This window comes from Dendrobates tinctorius, unplaced genomic scaffold (assembly GCF_039654945.1).
Source record: "Dendrobates tinctorius isolate UK_male_01 unplaced genomic scaffold, ASM3965494v1 ptg000345l, whole genome shotgun sequence".
Classification (NCBI taxonomy): domain Eukaryota; kingdom Metazoa; phylum Chordata; class Amphibia; order Anura; family Dendrobatidae; genus Dendrobates; species Dendrobates tinctorius.
The window spans coordinates 41,249-67,577 of record NW_027362011.1 but is presented as its reverse complement, the minus strand read 5'-3'; the positions used below and the strand labels follow the sequence as shown (position 1 = coordinate 67,577).

The 26,329-nt window shown below is 48.3% G+C and overlaps 1 protein-coding gene across 1 annotated transcript; it reads right to left on the bottom strand.

Moving 5' to 3' along the window:
• On the bottom strand, nt 1-20,567 carry LOC141074980 (uncharacterized). The gene is made up of 7 exons (XM_073562307.1): nt 20,155-20,567; nt 10,592-10,741; nt 10,283-10,462; nt 10,078-10,201; nt 9,897-9,994; nt 9,608-9,698; nt 1-1,247 (listed from the first exon to the last, which is right to left on the bottom strand). Exons 1-7 carry the CDS (start codon nt 20,167-20,169, stop codon nt 58-60), a joined length of 1,848 nt encoding a protein of 615 aa, XP_073418408.1. The 5' UTR covers nt 20,170-20,567; the 3' UTR covers nt 1-57.
• Nucleotides 20,568-26,329: the final 5,762 nt, after the last annotated feature.

The following is a 26,329-nucleotide window of genomic DNA, read 5'->3' as shown; positions in this document are numbered from 1 at the left end:
TATGTGACATCTCTGATGTTTATTAACAGTTGATTTCCAAGTAAAATATTTCCCACATTAAGAAAATGAAAAAGGCTTCTCCCTTGTGTGACTGCTCTGATGGCGATCAAGAAGCGCTTTCTGGTTAAAATATTTCCCACATTCTGAACTGGAAGAAAGCTTCTCCCCTGTGTGAGTTCTCTGGTGCTTAAGACAATGTGATTTAGTGTTAAAACATTTCCCACATTCTGAACAAGAAAAGGGTTTCTCCCCTGTGTGAGTTCTTTGATGGGTAACAAAATGTGCTTTCTGTGCAAAATATTTCCCACATTCTGAACAAGAAAAAGGCTTCTCTCCAGTGTGGATTCTCTGGTGCTTAACACAATCTGATTTAGTGTTAAAACATTTCCCACATTCTGAACAGGGAAAAGGTTTCTCCCCTGTGTGAGTTCTCTGGTGGGCAACAAAATGTGCTTTGTGTGCAAAATATTTCCCACATTCTGAACATGAAAAAGGCTTCTCCCCTGTGTGAGTTCTCTTGTGGGAAAGAAAACATGATTTCTGTCCAAAACATTTCCCACATTCTAAACATGAAAAAGGCTTCTCTCCTGTGTGGATTCTCTGGTGTTCAACACAATGTGATTTATTGTTAAAACGTTTCCCACATTCTGAACAGGAAAAAGGCTTCTCCCCTGTGTGGATTCTCTGGTGTTTAACACAATTGGATTTATTATTAAAACATTTCCCACATTCTGAACAGGAAAAAGGCTTCTCCCCCGTGTGAGCGCTCTGGTGTCTATTAAGAACCGATTTCCGATTAAAACATCTCCCACATTCTGAACAGGAAAAAGGCTTCTCCCCTGTGTGATTTCTGTGGTGGATAACAAAATGTGATTTCTGTGCAAAATTTTTCCCACATTCTGAACAGTAAAAAGGCTTCTCCCCTGTGTGAGTTCTCTGGTGAGTAACAAAATGTGATTTCCATGTAAAACATTTCCCACATTCTGAACATGAGAATGACTTCTTTGCTGTAGGAGCAGTTTGTTTTTTATTGCCTCTTTTGTGACTTTGATTTTCCTTAGTAGTCGGTAATGAATCAGAAGATGGGACCTGTTTCATAGGATCAGATAACAGATCTTTGCTGTGAATGGATGATGATATATCTGGACTAACAGCAATCCCTTCAGTTGTATCTTGTAGGATCTCGAGATCATCAGATTTAAAAATTGAATATGTCAGCTGTCCCTCTGATCTCCTGGTACAGTCATCTGCCAAGATAAAAAACAATTATTTATTAATAAAATATCCTTGAGTTTTATATTTTTGAACATTTCTACTTACACTGTCCATAAAAATGGCAAGCTATGTAAAAAACTATATTTACCAAGACAATGACAGTTCACAGTCTAATAGAAAACCTTGTTGGATGAGCCAGTAGTGTGTGGTGTTCAACTGTTTGTTCATTCTGCCTCCCAAATATCAAATAAAAAGAAACCAATCAATGTTATGTAGGCGAAAATAATACCAATTCTCATCTCTCAAAAACAAGTCCCCACTCAGGTCCATCATCTGTCAATGGAAAAACAGAGGTTCCCACACTATTAGTGGCTCAAAGGCTGCTGAAAAGCGACAAGGTTTCTATAAACCAATCCAGCAAAATCCGCTCTCACTTCGGAGTCTTGCAGTGTGCGCAAACAACATTTAGGATCCCTGTATTTAGCAATATTATAGTGAGAAGAATCCACTTAATTTGCGGTGTCTCCTGGAGAACAATCTGGGCACTATGTGCTGGGTAATAAAATGGCAAATGTGTAATTTTCACTCTCCAACATCCACTGCGTGTTAATTTTCAGAAAGTGACTGTGGAGTCAAAATATTCACTCCTCCTAAGGATTATAACCCTCAGTGAATTAATTTATAACATGGAATCACTTTATGGGGATTTCTACTATTCTGGTTTCTGTCATTTAGTTATATTAGGGCTTCTGCATATGGTGTGTCCAACCTCATCTGGGATCTGTTCCTGCTGTCCAGCTGGAGTAATCTGCTCCCTACTTCAGCCAATTGGAAAGTACCACACCCTACTAAAGCGCAAAGCACATGGCCGGAATCTGCCAGATACAGCGCTGTTCTCCTCTGGTTCAGTCCTCTGTGCTCAGCTTGCGGCTTGTGTATTTGTTTCCTGTTGTGACCGTGGCCCGTTTACTGACTACTCTTGTGTCTTCTGATTCTGTGTTCTGTCCTTCTGGTTCTGACCCAGCTACCTGACTATTCTTCTTGCCATCTAACACCACAGAATAGCAGGTAACACCATGGTCCAAGCCTAGGGGTCCCTGTGTAAGTCCAGATTCCATGTGAGGGTGTTAAAGGGCGATGAGCAAGGCAATCCTTGGGATATGGAGAGTAGAGAAGATAGCGCCAAGCATGTTCATGGTGGACATCTTTTGAGCTGTCAGGTGACCATGAACAGTGCTCCCAATACATTGTGTCTGCAAACTATTCCAGCAAGATCTGCATTCAAATAGCTAAATGGCGCTCCTTCCCTTCTGAACACTGCCATGTGCCCAGACAGTAGTGTACAACCGTATGTACGGTATAGTGCGAAGCTGGAAAATAATTTGTAAGATCCATTTGTTTCCTATTATCCTTTGTGAAGAATTCCAAAGTTACCACCACATAAAGTGACACACGTCAGATATTAATAATGGGGCCTGATTAGGAACTACTGAAATGATCAAACTCCACAGTCTCCATCAGTAATAAATGAGTAACTAGTGGTGAAACCTCTCTGGGGTAATTAGAGTATGGGGCTCGGAGACTTCACAATCTATACTATCGTAAGCTTCAATATTTTCTGTCAGATGAGTTTCAAGAAGAAATATTAGGCATTTAAAGAGAACTGTGTATAAGGCCGGTTTCACATATCCTGATATTTCCGGTACTGGAGATGTCCGTGTGTGTAATACTCGTGGCACACGTGTGACTACTATGTCAGCATCCGTACCACATGGACGGCCGGCAGGGAAGAAGCGCTACATTAATCACTGTTCCCCGGTGGCAGGTGCTGAAGACGCTCTCATCATTCCCCCCTGCTCTGCCGGCAGGGAGAATGATGAGAGTTATATTAAAGTGAGAATGATGATAGTAGGTGCGGGCGTTTGGGACTATTACTCCCATCAACCTACACCTGCTGCTGCCAAGAACAGTGACAGCAGGAGCGGATGATGGGAGTATTCCTCACCCACTGCCTGCGTTATAACTAAATAAATTAATGAAAAAAAAGGTGTGGGTTCCCCTGTATTTTCTATAACCAGTCTGGCAAAGCTGACAACTGGGGGCTGCAACCCTCATCTGTCAGCTTCAGCAAGGCTGATTATCAAGAATAGAGGAGTCCCCCCGATTTTTGACAACCAGCCTTGCTAAAGCTGACAGTTGGGGGCTGATATTCTCAGGCTTGTAAGGGGCCATGGATATTGACCCCCCCCAGCCTAAAAATAGCAGCCCGCAGCTGCCCAGAAAAGGCACATCTATTAGATGCGCCAATTCTGGTGCTTTGCCCGGCTCTATTCTGGCTGCATCTTTATTTATCATATAACTATAGGATTAGTTATGGATAGGTGTCTTACTTTGATACCTGGTGATGAAATCTTTATTGGTAGCTTTCCGTTAATGAGATTCTCATGCTCTGGGGTGGGGCTGTGGGTGTGGCTGTGGGCGGGGCTTTATGTGGTGCTCTGATTACATAATCATCTGTATTGGCTTATGACAGGTCGCTGACCCCTCACTGACCTGCCCCCCATTATTACATAATGCATATAATAGCACTGATATTATTGGTGATAATGCCTATAATATTGTGGCTATTGTGAGGCTTAGAAAAAAATTACATCCAGCAAAATGACACCAGTGGCGCTTGTCCAGTAGCCTCTGTCTCTTACATATAGATGCTACTGTGCAGGCGCGCCATCACCGATGACATTTTGCTGCCTCACAATAGCCACAATTTTATAGGCATTATCACCAATAATATCAATGCTATTATATGCATTATGTAATAATGGGGGCAGGTCAGTGAGGGATCAGCAACCTGTCATTAGCCAATACAAATGAATATATATTATCAGAGCACCACATAAAGCCCCGCCCACAGCCCCACCCCAGAGCACGAGAATCTCAATAACTGAAAACTACAAATAAAGATTAAACAACAACCACAAGACGGATTTCATCACCAGGTATCATTATAATCAGTATAACGGCGCTGACCTGACAGTGTCTGTAGGTTACTGTGCACAATCCTGCTGACAGGTTCCCTTTAAATTTACATCTTAGGCATTTGGAAGAGGCGATGGAGAGATTTTTTTCAAGACTATCAGGGAGTTACAGACTCACATTAGGCAGGAAGGCCGATCCCACCACAATCAAACCATCATACAGAAGGAACAGGTTAAAAAAAGACAGAATAAAAAAATATGTTACATCCCCAACAACAACGTATGTACGAGGGGAGAACACTAAACTGAAGCTGCCCTCATTTATGGTGGACCATTGGAGCCACTATGAGTCCTGACGAGAAGAGTAGAGAAAGTATTAGCGCCCCCATTTCAGGAGAGATTGTGCAGTAATCTGAATTTCTTAGGATCAAAAACAATGTAATTTATGACGTGGACTGACTCCATGACACCAGGGCTGGAGCCAACACATCTCCTGCAGGCGGGAATAAATGTATATTACAGCCATCAGCCACGCACGGCTTAGAGATCTATCATGGCACAGGCGGAATGTTTGTCCTGGAGATTATCACAATCCTCCTTGAAATTACTGTATTTTTTGGACCATAAGACGCACCTAGGTTTTAGAGAAAATTAGGAAAAAAAAATTGAACCAAAAAATGTGGTCAATTCTGTACTTAATATCCCCTATTCTGATACACATGGCCCCCTCATCCCTACCCTGGTATGCAGGGTCCCATCATCCCTATCCTGGTGTGCATGGTCCCATCATCCCTATCCTGGTATGCAGGGTCCCATCCCTATCCTGGTATTCAGGGCCCCCATCTCGTCCTGGTATTCAGGGCCCCCATCTCGTCCTGGTATGCAGGGTCCCATCCCTATCCTGGTATTCAGGGCCCCCATCTCGTCCTGGTATTCAGGGCCCCCATCTCGTCCTGGTATGCAGGGCCCCATCCCTACCCTGGTATGCAGGGTCCTCAGCTCATCCTAGTATGGATGGTCTCATCCCTATCCTGGTGTGCATGGTCCCATCATCCCTATCCTGGTATGCAGGGTCCCATCCCTATCCTGGTATGCAGGGTCCCATCCCTATCCTGGTATTCAGGGCCCCCATCTCGTCCTGGTATTCAGGGCCCCCATCTCGTCCTGGTATGCAGGGCCCCCATCTCGTCCTGGTATGCAGAGCCCCATCTCATCCTGGTATGCAGAGCCCCATCTCATCCTGGTATGCAGAGCCCCATCTCATCCTGGTATGCAGGACCCCATCCTTATCCTGGTATGCAGGACCCCATCCTTATCCTGGTATGCAGGGCCCCATCTCATCCTGGTATGCATGGCCCCATCTCATCCTGGTATGCATGGCCCCATCTCATCCTGGTATGCAGGGCCCCATCTCATCCTGGTATGCAGGACCCCCATCTCGTCCTGGTATGCAGGGCCCCCATCTCATCCTGGTATGCAGGGCCCCCATCTCATCCTGGTATGCAGGGCCCCCATCTCATCCTGGTATGCAGGGCCCCCATCTCATCCTGGTATGCAGGGCCCCCATCTCATCCTGGTATGCAGGGCCCCCATCTCATCCTGGTATGCAGGGCCCCCATCTCATCCTGGTATGCAGGGCCCCCATCTCATCCTGGTATGCAGGGCCCCCATCTCATCCTGGTATGCAGGGCCCCCATCTCATCCTGGTATGCAGGGCCCCATCTCATCCTGGTATGCAGAGCCCCATCTCATCCTGGTATGCATGGCCCCATCTCATCCTGGTATGCAGGGCCCCATCTCATCCTGGTATGCAGAGCCCCATCTCATCCTGGTATGCAGAGCCCTATCTCATCCTGGTATGCAGGACCCCATCCTTATCCTGGTATGCAGGGCCCCATCTCATCCTGGTATGCATGGCCCCATCTCATCCTGGTATGCAGGGCCCCATCTCATCCTGGTATGCAGTGCCCCATCTCATCCTGGTATGCAGAGCCCCATCTCATCCTGGTATGCAGGGCCCCCATCTCATCCTGGTATGCAGGGCCCCATCTCATCCTGGTATGCAGAGCCCCATTTCATCCTGGTATGCAGGGCCCCATCTCATCCTGGTATGCAGAGCCCCATCTCATCCTGGTATGCAGGACCCCATCCTTATCCTGGTATGCAGGGCCCCATCTCATCCTGGTATGCATGGCCCCATCTCATCCTGGTATGCAGGGCCCCATCTCATCCTGGTATGCAGTGCCCCATCTCATCCTGGTATGCAGAGCCCCATCTCATCCTGGTATGCAGGGCCCCCATCTCACCCTGGTATGCAGGGCCCCCATCTCATCCTGGTATGCATGGCCCCATCTCATCCTGGTATGCAGGGGCCCATCCTTATAAGTGGCCCCCACCCATATTCCTATCCTGGTATGCATGGCCCCAACAGAACACATAAAAAAAAACAAAACATTACACTTCCCTACCCGGCGCTCCCTTGCAGCGTCCTGCTTCGGTGCCAGCAACTGCTTTATGCTTGTAAGCAGCGCTGATAACAGTGAGTATTCATGAATATTCATTTCTCTTAAGTAGCGGCACACGTGACCGCAGGTAGCAGCAGGAAGCCGGTGGCTGACACTGCGCGCTACTGAAGAGCAATGAATACTCACTGCCCTTTGTGTACATAGTCCTGGCAGCTGTGCTCTGCTTGTGAGCAGCACGTGACGTCCCTGCCACGCGCTGCTTACAAGCATATAGCAGTTGCTGGCACCGGAACAGGACGCTGCGAGGGAGTGCGGGGTAGGTAAGAGTAATGGTTTGTTTTTTAATGTTTTCTGAAGGGGCCATGCATACCAGGATAGGAATGGGGATGGGGGTGTGAGCCAATTATAAGGATGGGGCCATGCATACCAGGACCGGGGTTGGGGGCTAATCATATCAAGATACTATTATTAAAGAGAAATGAATATTCATTGCCCTCCAAGCCCATGGGAGTGGAATGCAGTGAATATTCATTTCTCTTTAGCAGCGGGAACAGGAGTCAGCCGCAGCCACCAGCTCCAGCCTCGTGTGACCTGCTGCTCCGCCGATGCCGTTCCCTCACCTCCCCACCACAGCAAGAGCCGGTACATCCGGACTATAAGACGCACCCCCCATTTTCCTCCATATTTTTGAAGGAAAAAAGTGCGTCACATAGTCCGAAAAATATGGTAGCTTTAACACAAATTGAAAAGTCAGGATAAAGGGAAACTCTGCTGTTATTGTACAGAAATTCACACTTGGCCTCACTGCACATTTACTGTTGTCCATCATAAAAGGGAAGTTTGGCCAGAAAGACTGGACCTGGTCTTGTAGGGACCATGAGACATTCAGCAGCACAGAAGGGAGAGAAGATTCATCCGATAAGATCTCAGGGATCTAGGAAGCCAACATCATCATTACCCTCCACTTTCTCTTACATGCCCAGCATAAGATTTTTCTCCAAGTGATTTTCTATCTTGTCAGCACATTCTACGTACAGTTGTGGCCAAAAGTATTGACACCCCTGCAATTCTGTCAGATAATACTCAGTTTCTTCCTGAAAATGATTGCAATCACAAATTCTTTGGTATTATTATCTTCATTAAATTTGTCTTAAATGAAAAAACACAAAAGAGAATGAAGCAAAAAGCAAAACATTGATCATTTCACACAAAACTCCAAAAATGGGCCAGACAAAAGTATTGGCACCCTCAGCCTAATACTTGGTTGCACAACCTTTAGCCAAAATAACTGCGATCAACCGCTTCCGGTAACCATCAATGAGTTTCTTACAATACTCTGCTGGAATTTTAGACCATTCTTCTTTGGCAAACTGCTCCAGGTCCCTGATATTAGAAGGGTGCCTTCTCCAAACTGCCATTTTTAGATCTCTCCACAGGTGTTCTATGGGATTCAGGTCTGGACTCATTGCTGGCCACCTTAGAAGTCTCCAGTGCTTTCTCTCAAACCATTTTCTAGTGCTTTTTGAAGTGTGTTTTGGGTCATTGTCCTGCTGGAAGACCCATGACCTCTGAGGGAGACCCAGCTTTCTCACACTGGGCCCTACATTATGCTGCAAAATTTGTTGGTAGTCTTCAGACTTCATAATGCCATGCACATGGTCAAGAAGTCCAGTGCCAGAGGCAGCAAAGCAACCCCAAAACATCAGGGAACCTCCGCCATGTTTGACTGTAGGGACTGAGTTCTTTTCTTTGAATGCCTCTTTTTTTCTCCTGTAAACTCTATGTTGATGCCTTTGCCCAAAAATGTCTACTTTTGTCTCATCTGACCAGAGAACATTCTTCCAAAACGTTTTAGGCTTTTTCAGGTAAGTTTTGGCAAACTCAAGCCTGGCTTTTTTGTGTCTCGGGGTAAGAAGTGGGGTCTTCCTGGGTCTCCTACCATACAGTCCCTTTTCATTCAGACGCCGACGGATAGTACAGGTTGACACTGTTGTACCCTCGGACTGCAGGGCAGCTTGAACTTGTTTGGATGTTAGTCGAGGTTTTTATGCAACATCCGCACAATCTTGCGTTGAAATCTCTGGTCAATTTTTCTTTTCCGTCCACATCTAGGGAGGTTAGCCACAGTGCCATGGGCTTTACACTTCTTGATGACACTGCGCACGGTAGACACAGGATCATTCAGGTCTTTGGAGATGGACTTGTAGCCTTGAGATTGCTCATGCTTCCTCACAATTTGGTTTCTCAAGTCCTCAGACAGTTCTTTGGTCTTCTTTCTTTTCTCCATGCTCAATGTGGTGCACACAAGGACACAGGACAGAGGTGGAGTCAACTTTAATCCATGTCACCTGGCTGCAAGTGTGATTTAGTTATTGCCAACACCTGTTAGGTGCCACAGGTAAGTTACAGGTGCTGTTAATTACACAAATTAGAGAAGCAGCACATGATTTTTCCAACAGTGCCAATACTTTTGTCCACCCTCTTTTTTATGTTTGGTGTGGAATTATATCCAATTTGGCTTTAGGACAATTCTTTTTGTGTTTTTTCATTTAAGACAAATTAAATGAAGATAATAATACCAAAGAATTTGTGTTTGCAATCATTTTCAGGAAGAAACGGAGTATTATCTGACAGAATTGCAGGGGTGTCAATACTTTTGGCCACAACTGTACGCTGTCATTTGGCTTTATAGTTTACAGATCTGGGCAGGTAACGGTCAGTGTCTCCTAATACCAGGGAGTAGGTGGATCCTCCAGGTCGTAAGTTCTATAGAAAAGGGCTTTCAATGCCCAAAGTCAATTGAACAGTTTTGGGTGGAGGAGAATGTTGTGGTCAAGAGGCAAAATGGTGATCATGGTAATACGGCCGGACTACACCACCGATAAAGCAGCCACAGCCGGTGACTGAGAGGAATCTGTGACTTCTCTGCATTCAGTGGTTACTACTCACCTGGGTAGTCATATGTGGGAATCTCCTCTTTACACCGCTCATCATCTCTCACATATGTCTCTGTAGTATTAATATGGGTCAGATCTTCACCCTGAAACAAATATTGTAAAAGTCACCGACAGATGGAGAAGTCCCATCTATGATCAGCTCTAATCCTGCCATCTCCACCGTTCTCATTACACAAGTATAAAACATATAATACTGGTGGATAAAACAAGACTGAGCACAAGACCTTCACAGCCGTCTCCACATCATAGGGGAGATCTCCTGACACCTTCTCTCCATCTACCTGATGATCCTGAGGAGCACTGGGATCTTCTTGTTTACAGTCGTGTGGAAGAAGAGGACGGGGACATCTCTCTGGTGTGGTCCTGTTACTGGATAGATCTGGAGGAAACACATACAGGGACTGAATTCATTCTCTACATACAGATAATTATAGGCCGTGTGTATTTAGTCCTGTCTATTACCTGGTGATGTGAGGGGCTGGGGAACCTCCATTATGATGTTCTTGTACAGATCTCTGTGTCCTTCTAAATACTCCCACTCCTCCATGGAGAAATAGACAGCGACATCCTGACACCTTATAGGAACCTGACACATACAATGATACCGTCATCCCCGATCCCTTCATAGTGTTACTGTATAATGTCCCAGCATTCCCAGCAGTGTCACCTCTCCAGTCAGCAGCTCAATCATCTTGTAGATGAGTTCTAGGATCTTCTGGTCATTGATGTCCTCATGGATCAGGGGGTGAGGTGGAGGCCCCGTGATTGGGCTCAGGGGTCTTCCCCATCCCTCAGACACAGGGTCCTGACAGCGATCACTAGAGGTCTTCTTCACCACTGTGTAATCCTGGTTATGGAGAGACACATTAATAAATCTCACTACAGACATTTCCAGAGTCCTCACCTCTCCAGTTCTGTCCATCTGTTATTCCCATAGATAAGAATGATGTAATGTGACGTCATCAGAATCTCTCACCTCTCCAGTGAGACGGAAGAGGATCTCTAGGGTGAGGTGTAACATCCTCTCCGCCATCTTGTCTCTGTCCATATCCATCCTTGATGGGTAAATCAGGAAAATTCTCTTTTGTAGAAGATCTTCACTGAGAGGATCCGATATTGTAGAGACCTGAATGAGAAGAAGATGATCCGATGTAACATCATAAGAATCCTGTGTAATAATACAATTACTGGAGATAATAAGGGAAACATATGAGGAGATTTATTATCTTACAGGGTTTAGTTTTCTTTCCTGATATCTACTAATAAAACCTATTGTAACACCTCCTGGAGTGGACTCTCTGGGCCGTGATATCAACCCACCCTGGGTGAGCTGACCTAGTGAGTACCACCCCGTATACAGGGAGCGTCAGGGGTAGACCCAGGGGGATGAAGTACCACGACTGCTGGTACCAGGCGGCCAGCTCAAAGGAGGCACGAGAGACCGTGTCTAGCAGGGTGAATACAGGGGCACGCTGGGTACAGGAGGGCGCAGAGCACATACTCGGAAGCACGCAGGGTACAAGAGAGTGCAGAGCGCATACTCGGAAGCAAGCCGGGTACACGCAGGGACCTGAGTACAAAGGGCAACCATGTAGGAACCTAGCTGGCCTAGCAGGGAAGCAAAGTGATAATCAGGCGCCTCCCCTAGTAGGAAGCAGCCTGATATACTAGTGGCTACTGCAGGTCAGCAAAGCATTTGACAAAGTCTCTCATACAATCCTTATTGAAAAAATGACTAAGTATGGAATGGACAAGGCAACTGTTAGGTGGATTCATAACTGGCTTAGTGATCGGGCCCAAAGAGTGGTCGTAAATGGCTGCACATCCAGTTGGAAGAATGTCTCAAGTGGGGTACCACAGGGCTCTGTCCTGGGCCCTGTATTGTTCAACATCTTTATCAACGATGTAGATGAAGGAATTGAGGGTAAACTGATTAAATTTGCTGATGACACAAAGCTAGGAGGGATAGCTAATACTAGAGAAGAGAGAGAGAGGATTCAAAAAGATATAAACTGGAGAAGTGGGCAGCAACTAACAGAATGGTTTTTAACAGGGAAAAATGCAAAGTACTACATCTGGGCAATAAAAATGAAAAAAGCATATACAGAATGGGAGGAATAGGCCTAAGCAACAGCACATGTGAAAAAGACTTGGGTATACTAATAGATCACAGACTGAATAGGAGTCAACAGTGTGATGCAGCAGCAAAAAAGGCAAATGCAATTCTAGGATGTATTAACAGAAGCATACAGTCTAGATCACGTGAAGTCATTATTTCCCTCTACTCCTCTTTGGTCAGACCTCATCTGGAATATTGTGTCCAGTTTTGGGCACCACATTTTAAAAAAGACATCAACAAACTGGAGCAAGTTCAGAAAAGAGCGACCAGAATGGTGACCGGTCTGCAAACCCTGTCTTATGAGGAAAGGTTGCAGGATTTGGGAATGTTTAGTTTGCAAAAGAGAAGACTGAGAGGAGACTTAATAGCGGTCTACAAATATCTAAAGGGCTGTCACATTGTAGAAGGATCAACTTTATTCTCATTTGCACAAGGAAAGACTAGAAGCAATGGGATGAAACTGAATGGGAGGAGACACAGATTAGATATTAGAAAAAACTTTTTGACAGAGTGATCAATGAATGGAACAAGCTGCCACGAGAAGTGGTGAGTTCTCCTTCAATGGAAGTCTTCAAACAGAGGCTGGACAGACATCTGACTGGGATGATTTAGCGAATCCTGCTTTGAGCAGGGGGTTGGACCAGATGGCCCAGGAGGTCCCTTCCAACTCTGCGATTCTATGATTCTAAGACTTCCGGGTCAAGAGCTTCATTTAGAATAAGAGGCCAGAGACAAGCGCGGCCACGGCCTAAGCAGAGGACGGAGCGCACATGAGTCACCGGATCCAGAGACCGACCGTGAAACCAGAAGCGAGGACACCGAGTGGCACGCCCCTCGTCCAGAGACCTGCCAGGATGCCGAAGTGAGGTGAGTAAGTCGAGGCGGCGCAGCCCGGGGTGTAACACCTATATATTTAGCCCACAGACAACAAGCAGTTTCCTCCTCGGAGTCGGCAGCTGAACACGTTCCTCATAGACTCATCTTCCATAACGCTAATTCTCGTCTCATTACCGACACTGGAATCGGCATTAGCAATACTGCAGGAGATATTCATTACACGCGACATGAGAAATAACTCCTTCATGATGAGGAGGACATCTTCATCTTCTACTGCGGCTCTAGAGACAGATTTGGCCAGAGTCGGTCACTGACTCCATCCCCACCGGCCGTCTATATGAAGGTTTCCCGTCTTCCCCGCACTGGAATCTTCTCTCACGTTAGATCTCAGCTCTGAGTCACACACAGAAGTTTGAGGCTTTTAGAAAAGATTTTTAGTTTCCACAATCACAACGGACAGAAATGATCTGAACGCAAAGTCTCCATGTACAGTGATTTATGGGGATTATTTCTGGCCTTAGGCTTTCCTAATTAGCAAACGATATAATTCCTTATGAAAACATATTATATACACACAGAGGTTGTCCCTAGAAGTTCCATAGGATTTGGGAAAGGTAGTGTAACTCACCCTTGTCACACTTGGCTCTTAATGCCATGGTCTCCTCCATCTTGCGATACAATCCCTGATGTATATCCCTTCCAGAGTATGAAAGTGGTGATATGTGTGGACTTCAGAATATGTGTTAATTATAACCTGACCTGGTACAAGCTCAAAACTCTGATCTTTTTTTGTCCTCTCTCTGTACATGAAGCCAGGATGGAGACACATGGGGGGCAGGATGGCTACACATGGGGGGGCCAGGATGGATATACATGGAGGGGCCAGGATGGATACACATGGAGGGGCCAGGATGGATACACATGGAGGGGCCAGGATGGAGACACATGGGGAGGCCAGGATGGAGACACATGGGGGGGCCAGGATGGAGACACATGGGGGGGCCAGGATGGATACACATGGGGGGGCCAGGATGGATACACATGGAGGGGCCAGGAAGGATACACATGGAGGGGCCAGGAAGGATACACATGGAGGGGCCAGGAAGGATACACATGGAGGGGCCAGGAAGGATACACATGGAGGGGCCAGGATGGAGACACATGGAGGGGCCAGGATGGAGACACATGGAGGGGCCAGGATGGAGACACATGGAGGGGCCAGGATGGAGACACATAGGGGGCCAGGATGGATACACATGAGGGGGCCGGGATGGATACACAGGGGGGGCCAGGATGGATACACACGTGGGGTCAGGATGGATACACACGTGGGGCCAGGAAGGATGCACATGGGGGGGTCAGGATGGATACACACGTGGGGCCAGGATGGATACATATGGAGTGCCAGGATGGATACACACGTGGGGCCAGGATGGATACATATGGAGTGCCAGGATGGATACACATGGGAGGCCACGATGGATATACATGGGGGGCCACGATGGATACACATGGGGCCAGGATGGATACACATGGGGCCAGGATGGATACACATGGTGGTCAGGCTGGATACATATGGGGGCCAGGATGGAGACACATGGGGGGCAGGATGGCTACACATGGGGGAGCCAGGATGGATACACATGAGGGCCAGGATGGATACACATGGTGGTCAGGCTGGATATATATGGGGGCCAGAATGACGACACATGGGGGGGGCCAGGATGGATACAAATGGGGGTCATGCTGGATACATATGGGGGCCAGGATGGAGACACATGGGGGACCAGGATGGAGACACATGGGGGGTCAGGATGTTTAATCATGGGGGGCCAAGATGGATACACATGGTGGTCAGGCTGGATACATATGGGGGCCAGGATGGATACATATGGGGGCCAGGATGGAGACACATGGGGGACCAGGATGGAGACACATGGGGGACCAGGATGGAGACACAGGGGGGACCAGGATGGAGACACAGGGGGGACTAGGATGGAGACACAGGGGGGACCAGGATGGAGACACATGGGGGGCCAAGATGGGTACACATGTGGGGCCAGGATGGATACACATGAGGGCCAGGATGGATACACATGGTGGTCAGGCTGGATACATATGGGGGCCAGAATGGCGACACATGGGGGGGCCAGGATGGATACAAATGGGGGTCATGCTGGATACATATGGGGGCCAGGATGGAGACACATGGGGGACCAGGATGGAGACACATGGGGGACCAGGATGGAGACACATGGGGGACCAGGATGGAGACACATGGGGTACCAGGATGGCCACACATGGGGGGGCAGGATGGATACATGTGGCGCCCCTGAGGGTTCAGTCGCCACAGAGGTACAGCACCTCCTCCTGAGGTGTGGTACCCCACTATCCAGGTAAGGTGGAGACACTTGACCACACTCCAACACCTACACCCCACACCACAAAGTAGTGTAGCAAAGCACCTTCGGCGGCTCCCTGCTTGGAGTGTAGCATAGCACCCCTTGGTGGTTCCCTGCTTGGAACACGAAACGTGATGGGAGGTGTGTGGAGTTTAGTTCACATAAAAGAGAGCGGGGAGAGTTGATTCAGTCGTTTAGTCTTTCATTCTGTCAGTGAGTGAGGATGTAGAAGGACAGAGTGTGAGACAGAGAAGATCCCTGGGAGAAGGATGGAAGAAGGAAGTGCTGCAGCAGGCCACAGTGATCTGGGTCTGCTGGCACAGGAAAGAGACAGAGAAAGGAAGCTTGATTCTCCATTGGGAAGAAGGATTAGCATGGAACGTGAGGAGAATAAGAGAGCAAGGACCAGGGTTAGAGGCGAACCCTTTTCAAGTTCTAGGCGCAAGGCCGGGGGCCGGTCCCCGAGGTTGTACGGATACTAATGGTCCTGCAGCAGACACCGGAGGAATAGAAGTAGTGACCACTTTATTCCCACTCAAGACTTGGGGGCACAACAGCAACATATTAGTGATCCGGGACTTAGTAGCAAGGCGTCCCCGAAGCAGGCTACAGCTGTCTGCCGTACAAGTAGAGTTCATAGGAACATCTGACAGGAGGAACTCCAGTGTAACTCAGTACTAGGAGTACCTCACTCAAAGGCGCTATGTGATATACAATGTCGGAAAAATATGTTTTCTGTTGTGCTAGAATTCCTCTATTCTATGACATTGTAAACTGTCAGTAGTACACTATCCCTCCCCCCCCAAGTGTTATTAACCCACCAACTTCCTCTGGAGAGGCAGGAATGTTAATTAACTAGCCTGCCTGTTACAACCATTTGGCCCCCCCGCCTGCTCAGCTGAAAGAAAAAAAGTGAGGGAAAAGTCATCCCTTTGTCTAAGACATGTAAAGAAGTAAACCTTTAAGAGATTGCCCTGTGAAAAACCATATACCCTAGAGATATAATAAACATATTTTTGTGATCAGAGCGGTCCCAGCTTCGCTGCCATGGTTTTTACGAAGCCCTCGGACCTGAGATATGGTTTGCTCCCAAATGGACGGTCATATCTCATAGATGTTTGATGTTTTCTTGATGGGCTCATTACGCTAGGAAACATGATACCACTGATGAGTCCATACCAGAGTCCACCATAAAGTTATGGTTATTCTAAAGTTTGTAGCCAGATCCTAACTCGAAGAGAGAGAGGTGGGACTACCCAGAATACCTCTTTCTGTGATGTCACATCGCAGAGTCTATAAGGCATTCCCTTGGCAAAACCAGTTGAGAGCAGCTGCAGAGTGCGTGCCGACAAGAACTCCAGATGAGCGGAGATGTGTGGCTCCGCCTTCTTTCTCCAGCCATGACTTGCCTGAACACCAACTAACCACATGTGAGTGTACTTTCTTCTTTCATCCACTTTGTTTTATACTTGTCTATTGTACATATTTTGTGTCTCAATTTTATAGCAACTTTTATCTGTAATCACGGCCCTACCTGTTCGGAGAATAAATGATTTAATATTTAGTTCTGTCTCCATGCTCTAAGAATCGAACTATACACCTTTGTTAGATAATCGCTACTAATTTGTCGGGTTGGCTTCGAACCCCTCCCTTGAGCCTATAACGCAAGCGGAGAAACCAGAAGCTGGTGGCAGCGCAGCGCGTTGTGTACGGTGATTGCGGCTTGCTGGCAGTCTAGAAGGGTCTTATATTGCTGAATGAGGGGCTGCGGCCACAGCATTGATAATTCCCTTACTGCAGAAGCCTAATTGCCGGTTCACAACAGGCAGCCCGTCCGGTGACTAATTATCCTAGGTGCAGTTCCCTGACTGACCTGAGGGTAAGGGGGCGCCGGAGAGCTGCGAGTTCCAAAGTGGAACTGAGAAAGTGGGATGTACATAAATCCCTGCAGTACTTAGAAGATTGATAGCAGTGGTGGGGCACCCAAAATACCCCATGCATCAAATTGTAGAGCGAGATGCGCCTGTGATAGCCGTGTGTCACGTCCCTCCGTCCGCTGATACACCTGTGTCAGTGGTGGGATTGTGACATAGTGGTGACACAGGGTCCACTGTCAGTTGCGTTTTGGTGGCAGCGGGACCCCTGTTAGTCGCCGTATTGGGCGAACAGCAGTGGCCTGTTCGTCACATATTGGTGGCAGCGGTGGGATAACAACCCCCCGGTCATCACATATTGGTGGCAGCGGTGGGATAACAACCCCCCGGTCATCACATATTTGGTGGCAGAGCGGTGGGATAATCCTAGAGCATTAGTGATTTGGTTTGAGCAATCATTCCTCTCACTAAAAACCTGCACGGTTCCTGCGGGAATCCTGCATCATAGGTTTTAGAGAACAGACTCAGTGGTTATTATTCCTGAGACATTTTTTGTGTACGTGCGAGTATCCCCTCCCATTTCTCCGTTTTTTTTTCTATCTTTTATTTGGCAACCATGGCTACGCAGGGAGAATCTTATTATAAGCAGCTCAATAAGGACACCCTGTGGTCCCTGTGCACGTCAAAGCAGATTGACATCGCCGACAAGACCAAAGCCCAGTTGGTCACGGCTCTAGTGCAATGGGATGAGAGCCAGGGCGCAGGAGGAGTGCCAGTGCCGATGGTGCAGCCGCAGGGGTCCAGATGTTGCAGACCGCCAGCCGGGAAGTCCTGGATCCCTATCTGCAATTGGCCCTACAGCAACTCCCTGCCGAAGACCATGTGGGACGTCTGCAGCTGATTCAGCAAGCTCAGGAGAGAGCTGAGCGCCAAAGAGAAGTTGAGAGAGCCCATGAACTGCAGATGCTCCAGCGGGGGTGGAATGCCCCCACAGCTCGAAGCAGTGAGCCCAGCAGCATCCAGATTCCTAAACCCCGGCCAGAGCATTTTCCCGTGATAGAAAAGGATGGGGACTTGGACACGTTTCTGCGAGCCTTTGAGAAAGCCTGCAGACAGTACCGACTGCCCGAAGGCCAATGGGCCAAGTACTTGACCCCAGGGCTAAAAGGCAAAGCCCTGGAGGCGTTTGCTTCTCTTCCGCAAGCGCATGATGATGCCTATGACGCCATAAAGCAGGCGCTGATCGCCAAATACCGGCTGACACCTGAGATATACCGAAAGAAGTTCCGGCACCTCCGACGTGGCCCACACGATAGCTACAGTGATGTGGTGCAAGGACTCAGGACCCACTTTGACCAGTGGATCCATGGACTGTCCGTTGAATCCTTTGAGCAGCTATGGGACCTGATGATCAAAGACCAGTTCCTGCATCTCTGCCCAGCTGAGGTCCGACAGTTCATCCTGGACCGCGAACCACCGAATGCGACTCAGATCGCCGACAACTACGAGGCCAACCGGAGGCCAGAGACGCGGAGGCCAGTCACCACCAGCTGGAAAGGGGGTAAGCCTGCAACCGACCCCAGTGCCCCAGCTAGCCGTCTCTCGGGAGGCCCTGTCCCTGTTGCCAACAGCAGGCCGGCTACTGACAGTCGCCTGTGTTTCACCTGCAATCGGACTGGTAACTTCCGTCACGCCTGTCCGGAAAAGCCGAAGAGTTCCCCAGCCAAGGCCTCTGGGCCCAACGCCTCTGTTCTTTTGGTGGGAGGGCTGACGACAACGTTCAACCTGTTCAGGTGGGGGCCCGTCTTGCTACAGGCCTCAAGGACACCGGGGCTGAACGAACCCTCATCCGTCCTGGACTGGCTGCCCCTGAAGAGTTTGTTGAGGGGAAAACCCTGACTGTCACTGGCATTGGAGGCACCCGTTGTCCCTTGCCAGTGGCACGAGTTTTTCTTGACTGGGGTGCCGGGAGCGGGTTGAGGGAGGTGGGAGTGTCTGAAAATTTGCCCACTGATGTTTTATTGGGGACTGACTTGGGGCAGATGGTTGCATACTACGTCCCTGACACCCCTCCCCAAACTGACAATAAGGGTAACGTTAACCCTGATGATGGTGATGATGATGGGAAACTGAATGTGTTACCTGCTAATGCCTTGATGAGTAATGATGCAGACTCCAGTGCCATACATATGACAGCACTCCCTCCTCCCCAGGCACACTTCAGTCCTATACGTATAACAGCGCTCCCTCCTCCCCAGGCAGACTCCAGTCCTGTACGTATAACAGCACTCCCTCCTCCTCAGGCAGACTCCAGACCCGTACATATAACAGCACTCCCTCCTCCCCAGGCAGACTCCAGTCCCATCCATATAACAGCAATCCCTCCTCCCCAGGCAGACTCCAGTCCCATACATATAACAGCGCTCCCTCCTCCTCAGGCAGACTCCAGTCCATACATATAACAGCACTCCCTCCTCCTCAGGCAGACTCCAGTCCCCTACATATAACAGCGCTCCCTCCTCCCCAGACAGACTCCAGTCCTGTACATATAACAGCGCTCCCTCCTCCCCAGGCAGAGTCCAGTCCCATACATATAACAGCACTCCCTCCTCTCCAGGCAGACTCCAGTCCATACATATAACAGCGCTCCCTCCTCCCCAGGCAGACTCCAGTCCATACATATAACAGCGCTCACTCCTCCCCAAGCAGACTCCAGTCCCATACATATAACAGCACTCCCTCCTCCCCAGGCAGACTCCAGTCCCATACATATAACAGCGCTCCCTCCTCCCCAGGCAGACTCCAGTCCCATACATATAACAGCGCTCCCTCCTCCCCAGGCAGACTCCAGTCCCATACATATAACATCAATCCCTCCTCCCCAGGCAGACTCCAGTCCCATACATATAACAGCGCTCCCTCCTCCTCAGGCAGACTCCAGTCCCGTACATATAACAGCACTCCCTCCTCCCCAGGCAGACTCCAGTCCCATACATATAACAGAACTCCCTCCTCCTCAGGCAGACTCCAGTCCCATACATATAACAGCACTCCCTCCTCCCCAGGTGTCTTACCGAGTCAATATGATGGACTTATGGTCCTTACATACGTAGCGCTCACTAATATACTAATTAGGCAAGAGACAAGAAGTCTGTGCTCAGTAAAACAATAGTATTTTATTCTATTAAAATCAGAGATATTAATGAAGTAACATATAAATTTGCACATGAATTTTAGCAGCACTAGTCTAACATTACATGATCAATACATCATCTGTTCATAGAGAAAGTAAGCATCAATATATTACCGGATATTGTAGCATCACTCCTCTATCGGGGGACTCGATTGGCGAGGAGGAAATATCCCGTAAAACTCCATCACAGAAGATATGCGTCCATAAGTCTCCTGGAACGTCCCTACTCGCAAGTGGAAATTCCCTCGGTTATATACAAACTGTTCCTAGACATGAATCCAGTCCTGCGCACTACAACTTCTACAAGTAATGTTTACACAAGCTGTACAGCTGCGCAGTGAACATTCCAACTCGTGCTCTGCTCGTGTTACGCAAGCGCTGTATGGTTGTTTTCACATTCCTTCTGCATGTTGTAATCATGTACTCAGAGAGGTCATTCAGCGGTCAAATCCCCAGTCTCTGGTAATGTTGTACTGAATACTTTTGAAAAGGAATATTAAGACCTGTGATCACGTACCTACCATCTGGATACATTTTCTAATATCAATCATACATAGAATCATAGAATCGTAGAGTTGGAAGGGACCTCCTGGGCCATCTGGTCCAACCCCCTGCTCAAAGCAGGATTCGCTAAATCATCCCAGTTAGATGTCTGTCCAGCCTCTGTTTGAAGACTTCCATTGAAGGAGAACTCACCACTTCTTGTGGCAGCCTGTTCCACTCATTGATCACTCTAACTGTCAAAAAGATTTTTCTAAAATCTAATCTGTGTCTCCTCCCATTCAGCTTCATCCCATTGCTTCTAGTCTTTCCTTGTGCAAATGAGAATAAAGTTGATCCTTCTACAATGTGACAGCCCTTTAGATATTTGTAGACAGCTATTAAGTCTCCTCTCAGTCTTCTCTCTTGCAAACTAAACATTCCCAAATCCTGCAACCTTTCCTCATAAGACAGGGTTTGCAGACCGGTCACCATTCTGGTCGCTCTTTTCTGAACTTGCTCCAGTTTGTTGATGTCTTTTTTAAAATGTGGTGCCCAAAATTGGACACAATATTCCAGATGAGGTCTGACCAAAGAGGAGTAGAGGGAAATAATTACTTCACGTGATCTAGACTGTATGCTTCTGTTAATACATCCTTGAATTGCATTTTCCTTTTTTGCTGCTGCATCACACTGTTGACTTATATTCAGTCTGTGATCTATTAGTATACCCAAGTCTTTTTCACATGTGCTGTTACTTAGCCCTATTCATCCCATTCTATATATGCTTTTTTCATTTTTATTGCCCAGATGTAGTACTTTGCATTTCTCCCTGTTAAAAACCATTCTGTTAGTTGCTGCCCACTTCTCCAGTTTATTTAAATCTTTTTGAATCCTCTCTCTCTCTTCTCTAGTATTAGCTATCCCTCCTAGCTTTGTGTCATCAGCAAATTTAATCAGTTTACCCTCAATTCCTTCATCTAAATCGTTGATAAAGATGTTGAACAATACAGGGCCCAGGACAGAGCCCTGTGGTACCCCACTTGAGACATTCTTCCAACTGGATGTGCAGCCATTTACGACCACTCTTTGGGTCCGATCACTAAGCCAGTTATGAATCCACCTAACAGTTGCCTTGTCCATTCCATACTTAGTCATTTTTTCAATAAGGATTGTATGAGAGACTTTGTCAAATGCTTTGCTGAAGTCAAGATATACTATATCTACAGCATTTCCTTGATCCACCCAATCAGTAATACCGTCATAGAAGGAAATTAAATTAGTCTGACATGACTTATTAGTTACAAACCCATGCTGACTCTGTTTAATCACTTCATTCTTATCCAGGTATTGACATACATGTTGTTTAATAATTTGTTCAAAGATCTTTCCTGGTATAGAAGTCAGACTCACCGGCCTATAGTTGCCTGGGTCCACCTTCTTCCCCTTTTTGAAGATAGGAACAACATTTGCTCTTCTCCAGTCTTCTGGCACTTCTCCTGTTCTCCAAGAATTTTCAAAGATTATGGAGAGGGGTTCAAAAATTTCTTCTGCTATCTCCTTCAGTACTCTGGGGTGTAATTCATCTGGACCTGGAGACTTGAATTCATTTAGGTTAGCTAAGTGTTTCCTCACTATCTTTCTGTTTATAGATATCCTGGATTCTTCTATTCCCTTAATAGGGCAGTGAATAACAGTTGATGTTACATTTCCTTTCTGAGAGAAAACAGATGCAAAATAGGAATTTAAAAGTTCAGCCTTCTCAACATCCTGTCTTAACATTTCATCATTTTCATCCTGTAAAAATCCTATAGCATCTTTGACTTTTCATTTACTTTTGACATATCCCCAAAATCCTTTATTATTGCTTTTGACATCTCTTGCAAGCCTCAATTCATTTTCAGCTTTAGCTGAATCACATAAGTATCACATATCACATAAGTATCACACCAGGCAGACTCCAGTCCATACATATAACAGCACTCCCTCCTCCCCAGGCAGACTCCAGTCCCCTACATATAACAGCGCTCCCTCCTTCCCAGGCAGACTCCAGTCCATACATATAACAGCGCTCCCTCCTCCCCAGGCAGACTCCAGTCCATACATATAACAGAACTCCCTCCTTCCCAGGCAGACTCCAGTACCATACATATAACAGCACTCCCTCCTCCCCAGGCAGACTCCAGTCCCATACATATAACAGCACTCCCTCCTCCCCAGGCAGACTCCAGTCCATAAATATAACAGCGCTCCCTCCTCCCCAGGCAGACTCCAGTCCCCTACATATAACAGCACTCCCTCCTTCCCAGGCAGACTCCAGTCCATACATATAACAGAACTCCCTCCTCCCCAGGCAGACTCCAGTCCCATACATATAACAGCGCTCCCTCCTCCCCAGGCAGACTCCAGTCCCCTACATATAACAGCGCTCCCTCCTCCTCAGGCAGACTCCAGTCCCATAAAAATAACAGCGCTCCCTCCTCCCCAGGCAGACTCCAGTCCCCTACATATAACAGCACTCCCTCCTCCCCAGGCAGACTCCAGTCCATACATATAAAAGCACTCCCTCCCCCCCAGCCAGACTCCAGTCCATACATATAACAGCGCTCACTCCTCCCCAGGCAGACTCCAGTCCCCAACATATAACAGCGCTCCCTCCTCCTCAGGCAGACTCCAGTCCCATACATATAACAGCGATCCCTCCTCCCAAGGCAGACTCCAGTCCCATACATATAACAGCGCTCCCTCCTCCCCAGGCAGACTCCAGTCCCCTACATATAACAGAGCTCCCTCCTCCCCAGGCAGACTCCAGTCCCCTACATATAACAGCACTCCCTCCTCCCCAGGCAGACTCCAGTCCATACATATAACAGCACTCCCTCCTCCCCAGGCAGACTCCAGTCCCATACATATAACAGCACTCCCTCCTCCCCAGGCAGACTCCAGTCCCATACATATAACAGCGCTCCCTCCTCCCCAGGCAGACTCCAGTCCCCAACATATAACAGCGCTCCCTCCTCCTCAGGCAGACTCCAGTCCCATACATATAACAGCGATCCCTCCTCCCAAGGCAGACTCCAGTCCCATACATATAACAGCGCTCCCTCCTCAACAGGCAGACTCCAGTCCCCTACATATAGCAGCGCTCCCTCCTCCTCAGGCAGACTCCAGTCCCATACATATAACAGCGATCCCTCCTCCCCAGGCAGACTCCAGTCCCCTACATATAACAGCACTCCCTCCTCCCCAGGCAGACTCCAGTCCATACATATAACAGCACTCCCTCCTCCCCCGGCAGACTCCAGTCCATACATATAACAGCACTCCCTCCTTCCCAGGAAGACTCCAGTCCCATACATATAACAGCGCTCCCTCCTCCCCAGGCAGACTCCAGTCTCATACATATAACAGCACTCCCTCCTCCTCAGGCAGACTCCAGTCCCCTACATATAACAGCACTCCCTCCTCCCCAGGCAGACTCCAGTCCCATACATATAACAGTGCTCCCTCCTCCCCAGGCAGACTCCAGTCCCATACATATAACAGCACTCCCTCCTCCTCAGGCAGACTCCAGTCCCCTACATATAACAGCACTCCCTCCTCCTCAGGCAGACTCCAGTCCCCTACATATAACAGCACTCCCACCTCCCCAGGCAGACTCCAGTCCATACATATAACCGCACTCCCTCCTCCCCAGGCAGACTCCAGTCCCCTACATATAACAGCACTCCCTCCTCACCAGGAAGACTCCAGTCCATACATATAACAGCACTCCCTCCTCCCCAGGCAGACTCCAGTCCCATACATATAACAGCACTCCCTCCTCCCCAGGCAGACTCCAGTCCCCTACATATAACAGCGCTCCCTCCTCCCCAGGCAGACTCCAGTCCATACATATAACAGCACTCCCTACTCCTCAGGCAGACTCCAGTCCCATACATATAACAGCTCTTCCTCCTCCCCAGGCAGACTCCAGTCCCATACATATAACAGCACTCCCTCCTCCCCAGGCAGACTCCAGTCCATACATATAACAGCACTCCTTCCTCCCCAGACTCCAATCCCATACAAATAACAACACTCCCTCCTCCCCAGGCACACTCCAGTCCATACATATAACAGCACTCCCTCCTCCCCAGACTCCAGTCCCATACATATAACAGCGCTCCCTCCTCCCCAGACTCCAGTCCCCTACATATAACAGCACTCCCTCCTCCCCAGGCAGACTCCAGTCCCATACATATAACAGCGCTCCCTCCTCCCCAGACTCCAGTCCCATACATATAACAGCGCTCCCTCCTCCCCAGGCAGACTCAAGTCCATACATATAACAGCACTCCCTCGTCCCCAGGCATACTCCAGTCCATACATATAACAGCACTCCCTCCTCCCCAGGCAGACTCCAGTCCATACATATAACAGCACTCCCTCCTCCCCAGACTCCAGTCCATACATATAACAGCACTCCCTCCTCCCCAGGCAGACTCCAGTCCATACATATAACAGCACTCCCTCCTCCCCAGACTCCAGTCCCATACATATAACAGCACTCCCTCCTCCCCAGACAGACTCCAGTCCATACATATAACAGCACTCCCTCCTCCCCAGGCAGACTCCAGTCCATACATATAACAGCACTCCCTCCTCCCCAGACTCCAGTCCATACATATAACAGCACTCCCTCCTCCGCAGGCAGACTCCAGTCCATACATATATCAGCACTCCCTCCTCCCCAGGCATACTCCAGTCCATACATATATCAGCACTCCCTCCTCCCCAGGCATACTCCAGTCCATACATATAACAGCACTCCCTCCTCACCAGACAGACTCCAGTCCATACATATAACAGCACTCCCTCCTCCCCAGGCATACTCCAGTCCATACATATAACAGCACTCCCTCCTCACCAGACAGACTCCAGTCCCATACATATAACAGCACTCCCTCCTCACCAGACAGACCTCCAGTCCCATACATATAACAGCGCTCCCTCCTCCCCAGGTAGACTCCAGTCCATACATATATCAGCACTCCCTCCTCCCCAGGCATACTCCAGTCCATACATATATCAGCACTCCCTCCTCCCCAGGCAGACTCCAGTCCATACATATAACAGCACTCCCTCCTCCCCAGGCATACTCCAGTCCATACATATAACAGCACTCCCTCCTCACCAGACAGACTCCAGTCCCATACATATAACAGCACTCCCTCCTCCTCAGGCAGACTCCAGTCCCATACATATAACAGCACTCCCTCCTCCCCAGGCAGACTCCAGTCCATACATATAACAGCACTCCCTCCTCACCAGACAGACTCCAGTCCATACATATAACAGCACTCCCTCCTCCCCAGGCATACTCCAGTCCATACATACAACAGCACTCCCTCCTCACCAGACAGACTCCAGTCCCATACATATAACAGCACTCCCTCCTCACCAGACAGACCTCCAGTCCCATACATATAACAGCGCTCCCTCCTCCCCAGGTAGACTCCAGTCCATACATATATCAGCACTCCCTCCTCCCCAGGCATACTCCAGTCCATACATATAACAGCACTCCCTCCTCCCCAGGCATACTCCAGTCCATACATATAACAGCACTACCTCCTCCCCAGACTCCAGTCCATACATATAACAGCACTCCCTCCTCACCAGACAGACCTCCAGTCCCATACATATAACAGCGCTCCCTCCTCCCCAGACAGACTCCAGTCCCATACATATATCAGCACTCCCTCCTCCCCAGGCAGACTCCAGTCCATACATATAACAGCACTCCCTCCTCCCCAGGCATACTCCA

What these genes read in the sequence shown, in the direction of transcription:
- LOC141074980 (XM_073562307.1), bottom strand. An exon ending in TCTTCCGTCTCACTGGAGAG is followed by an intron (nt 10,463 to 10,591) that starts GTGAGAGATTCT and finishes CTCCATAACCAG; the next exon opens with GATTACACAGTGGTGAAGAA. An exon ending in CCAGCCCCTCACATCACCAG is followed by an intron (nt 9,995 to 10,077) that starts GTAATAGACAGG and finishes TGTTTCCTCCAG; the next exon opens with ATCTATCCAGTAACAGGACC.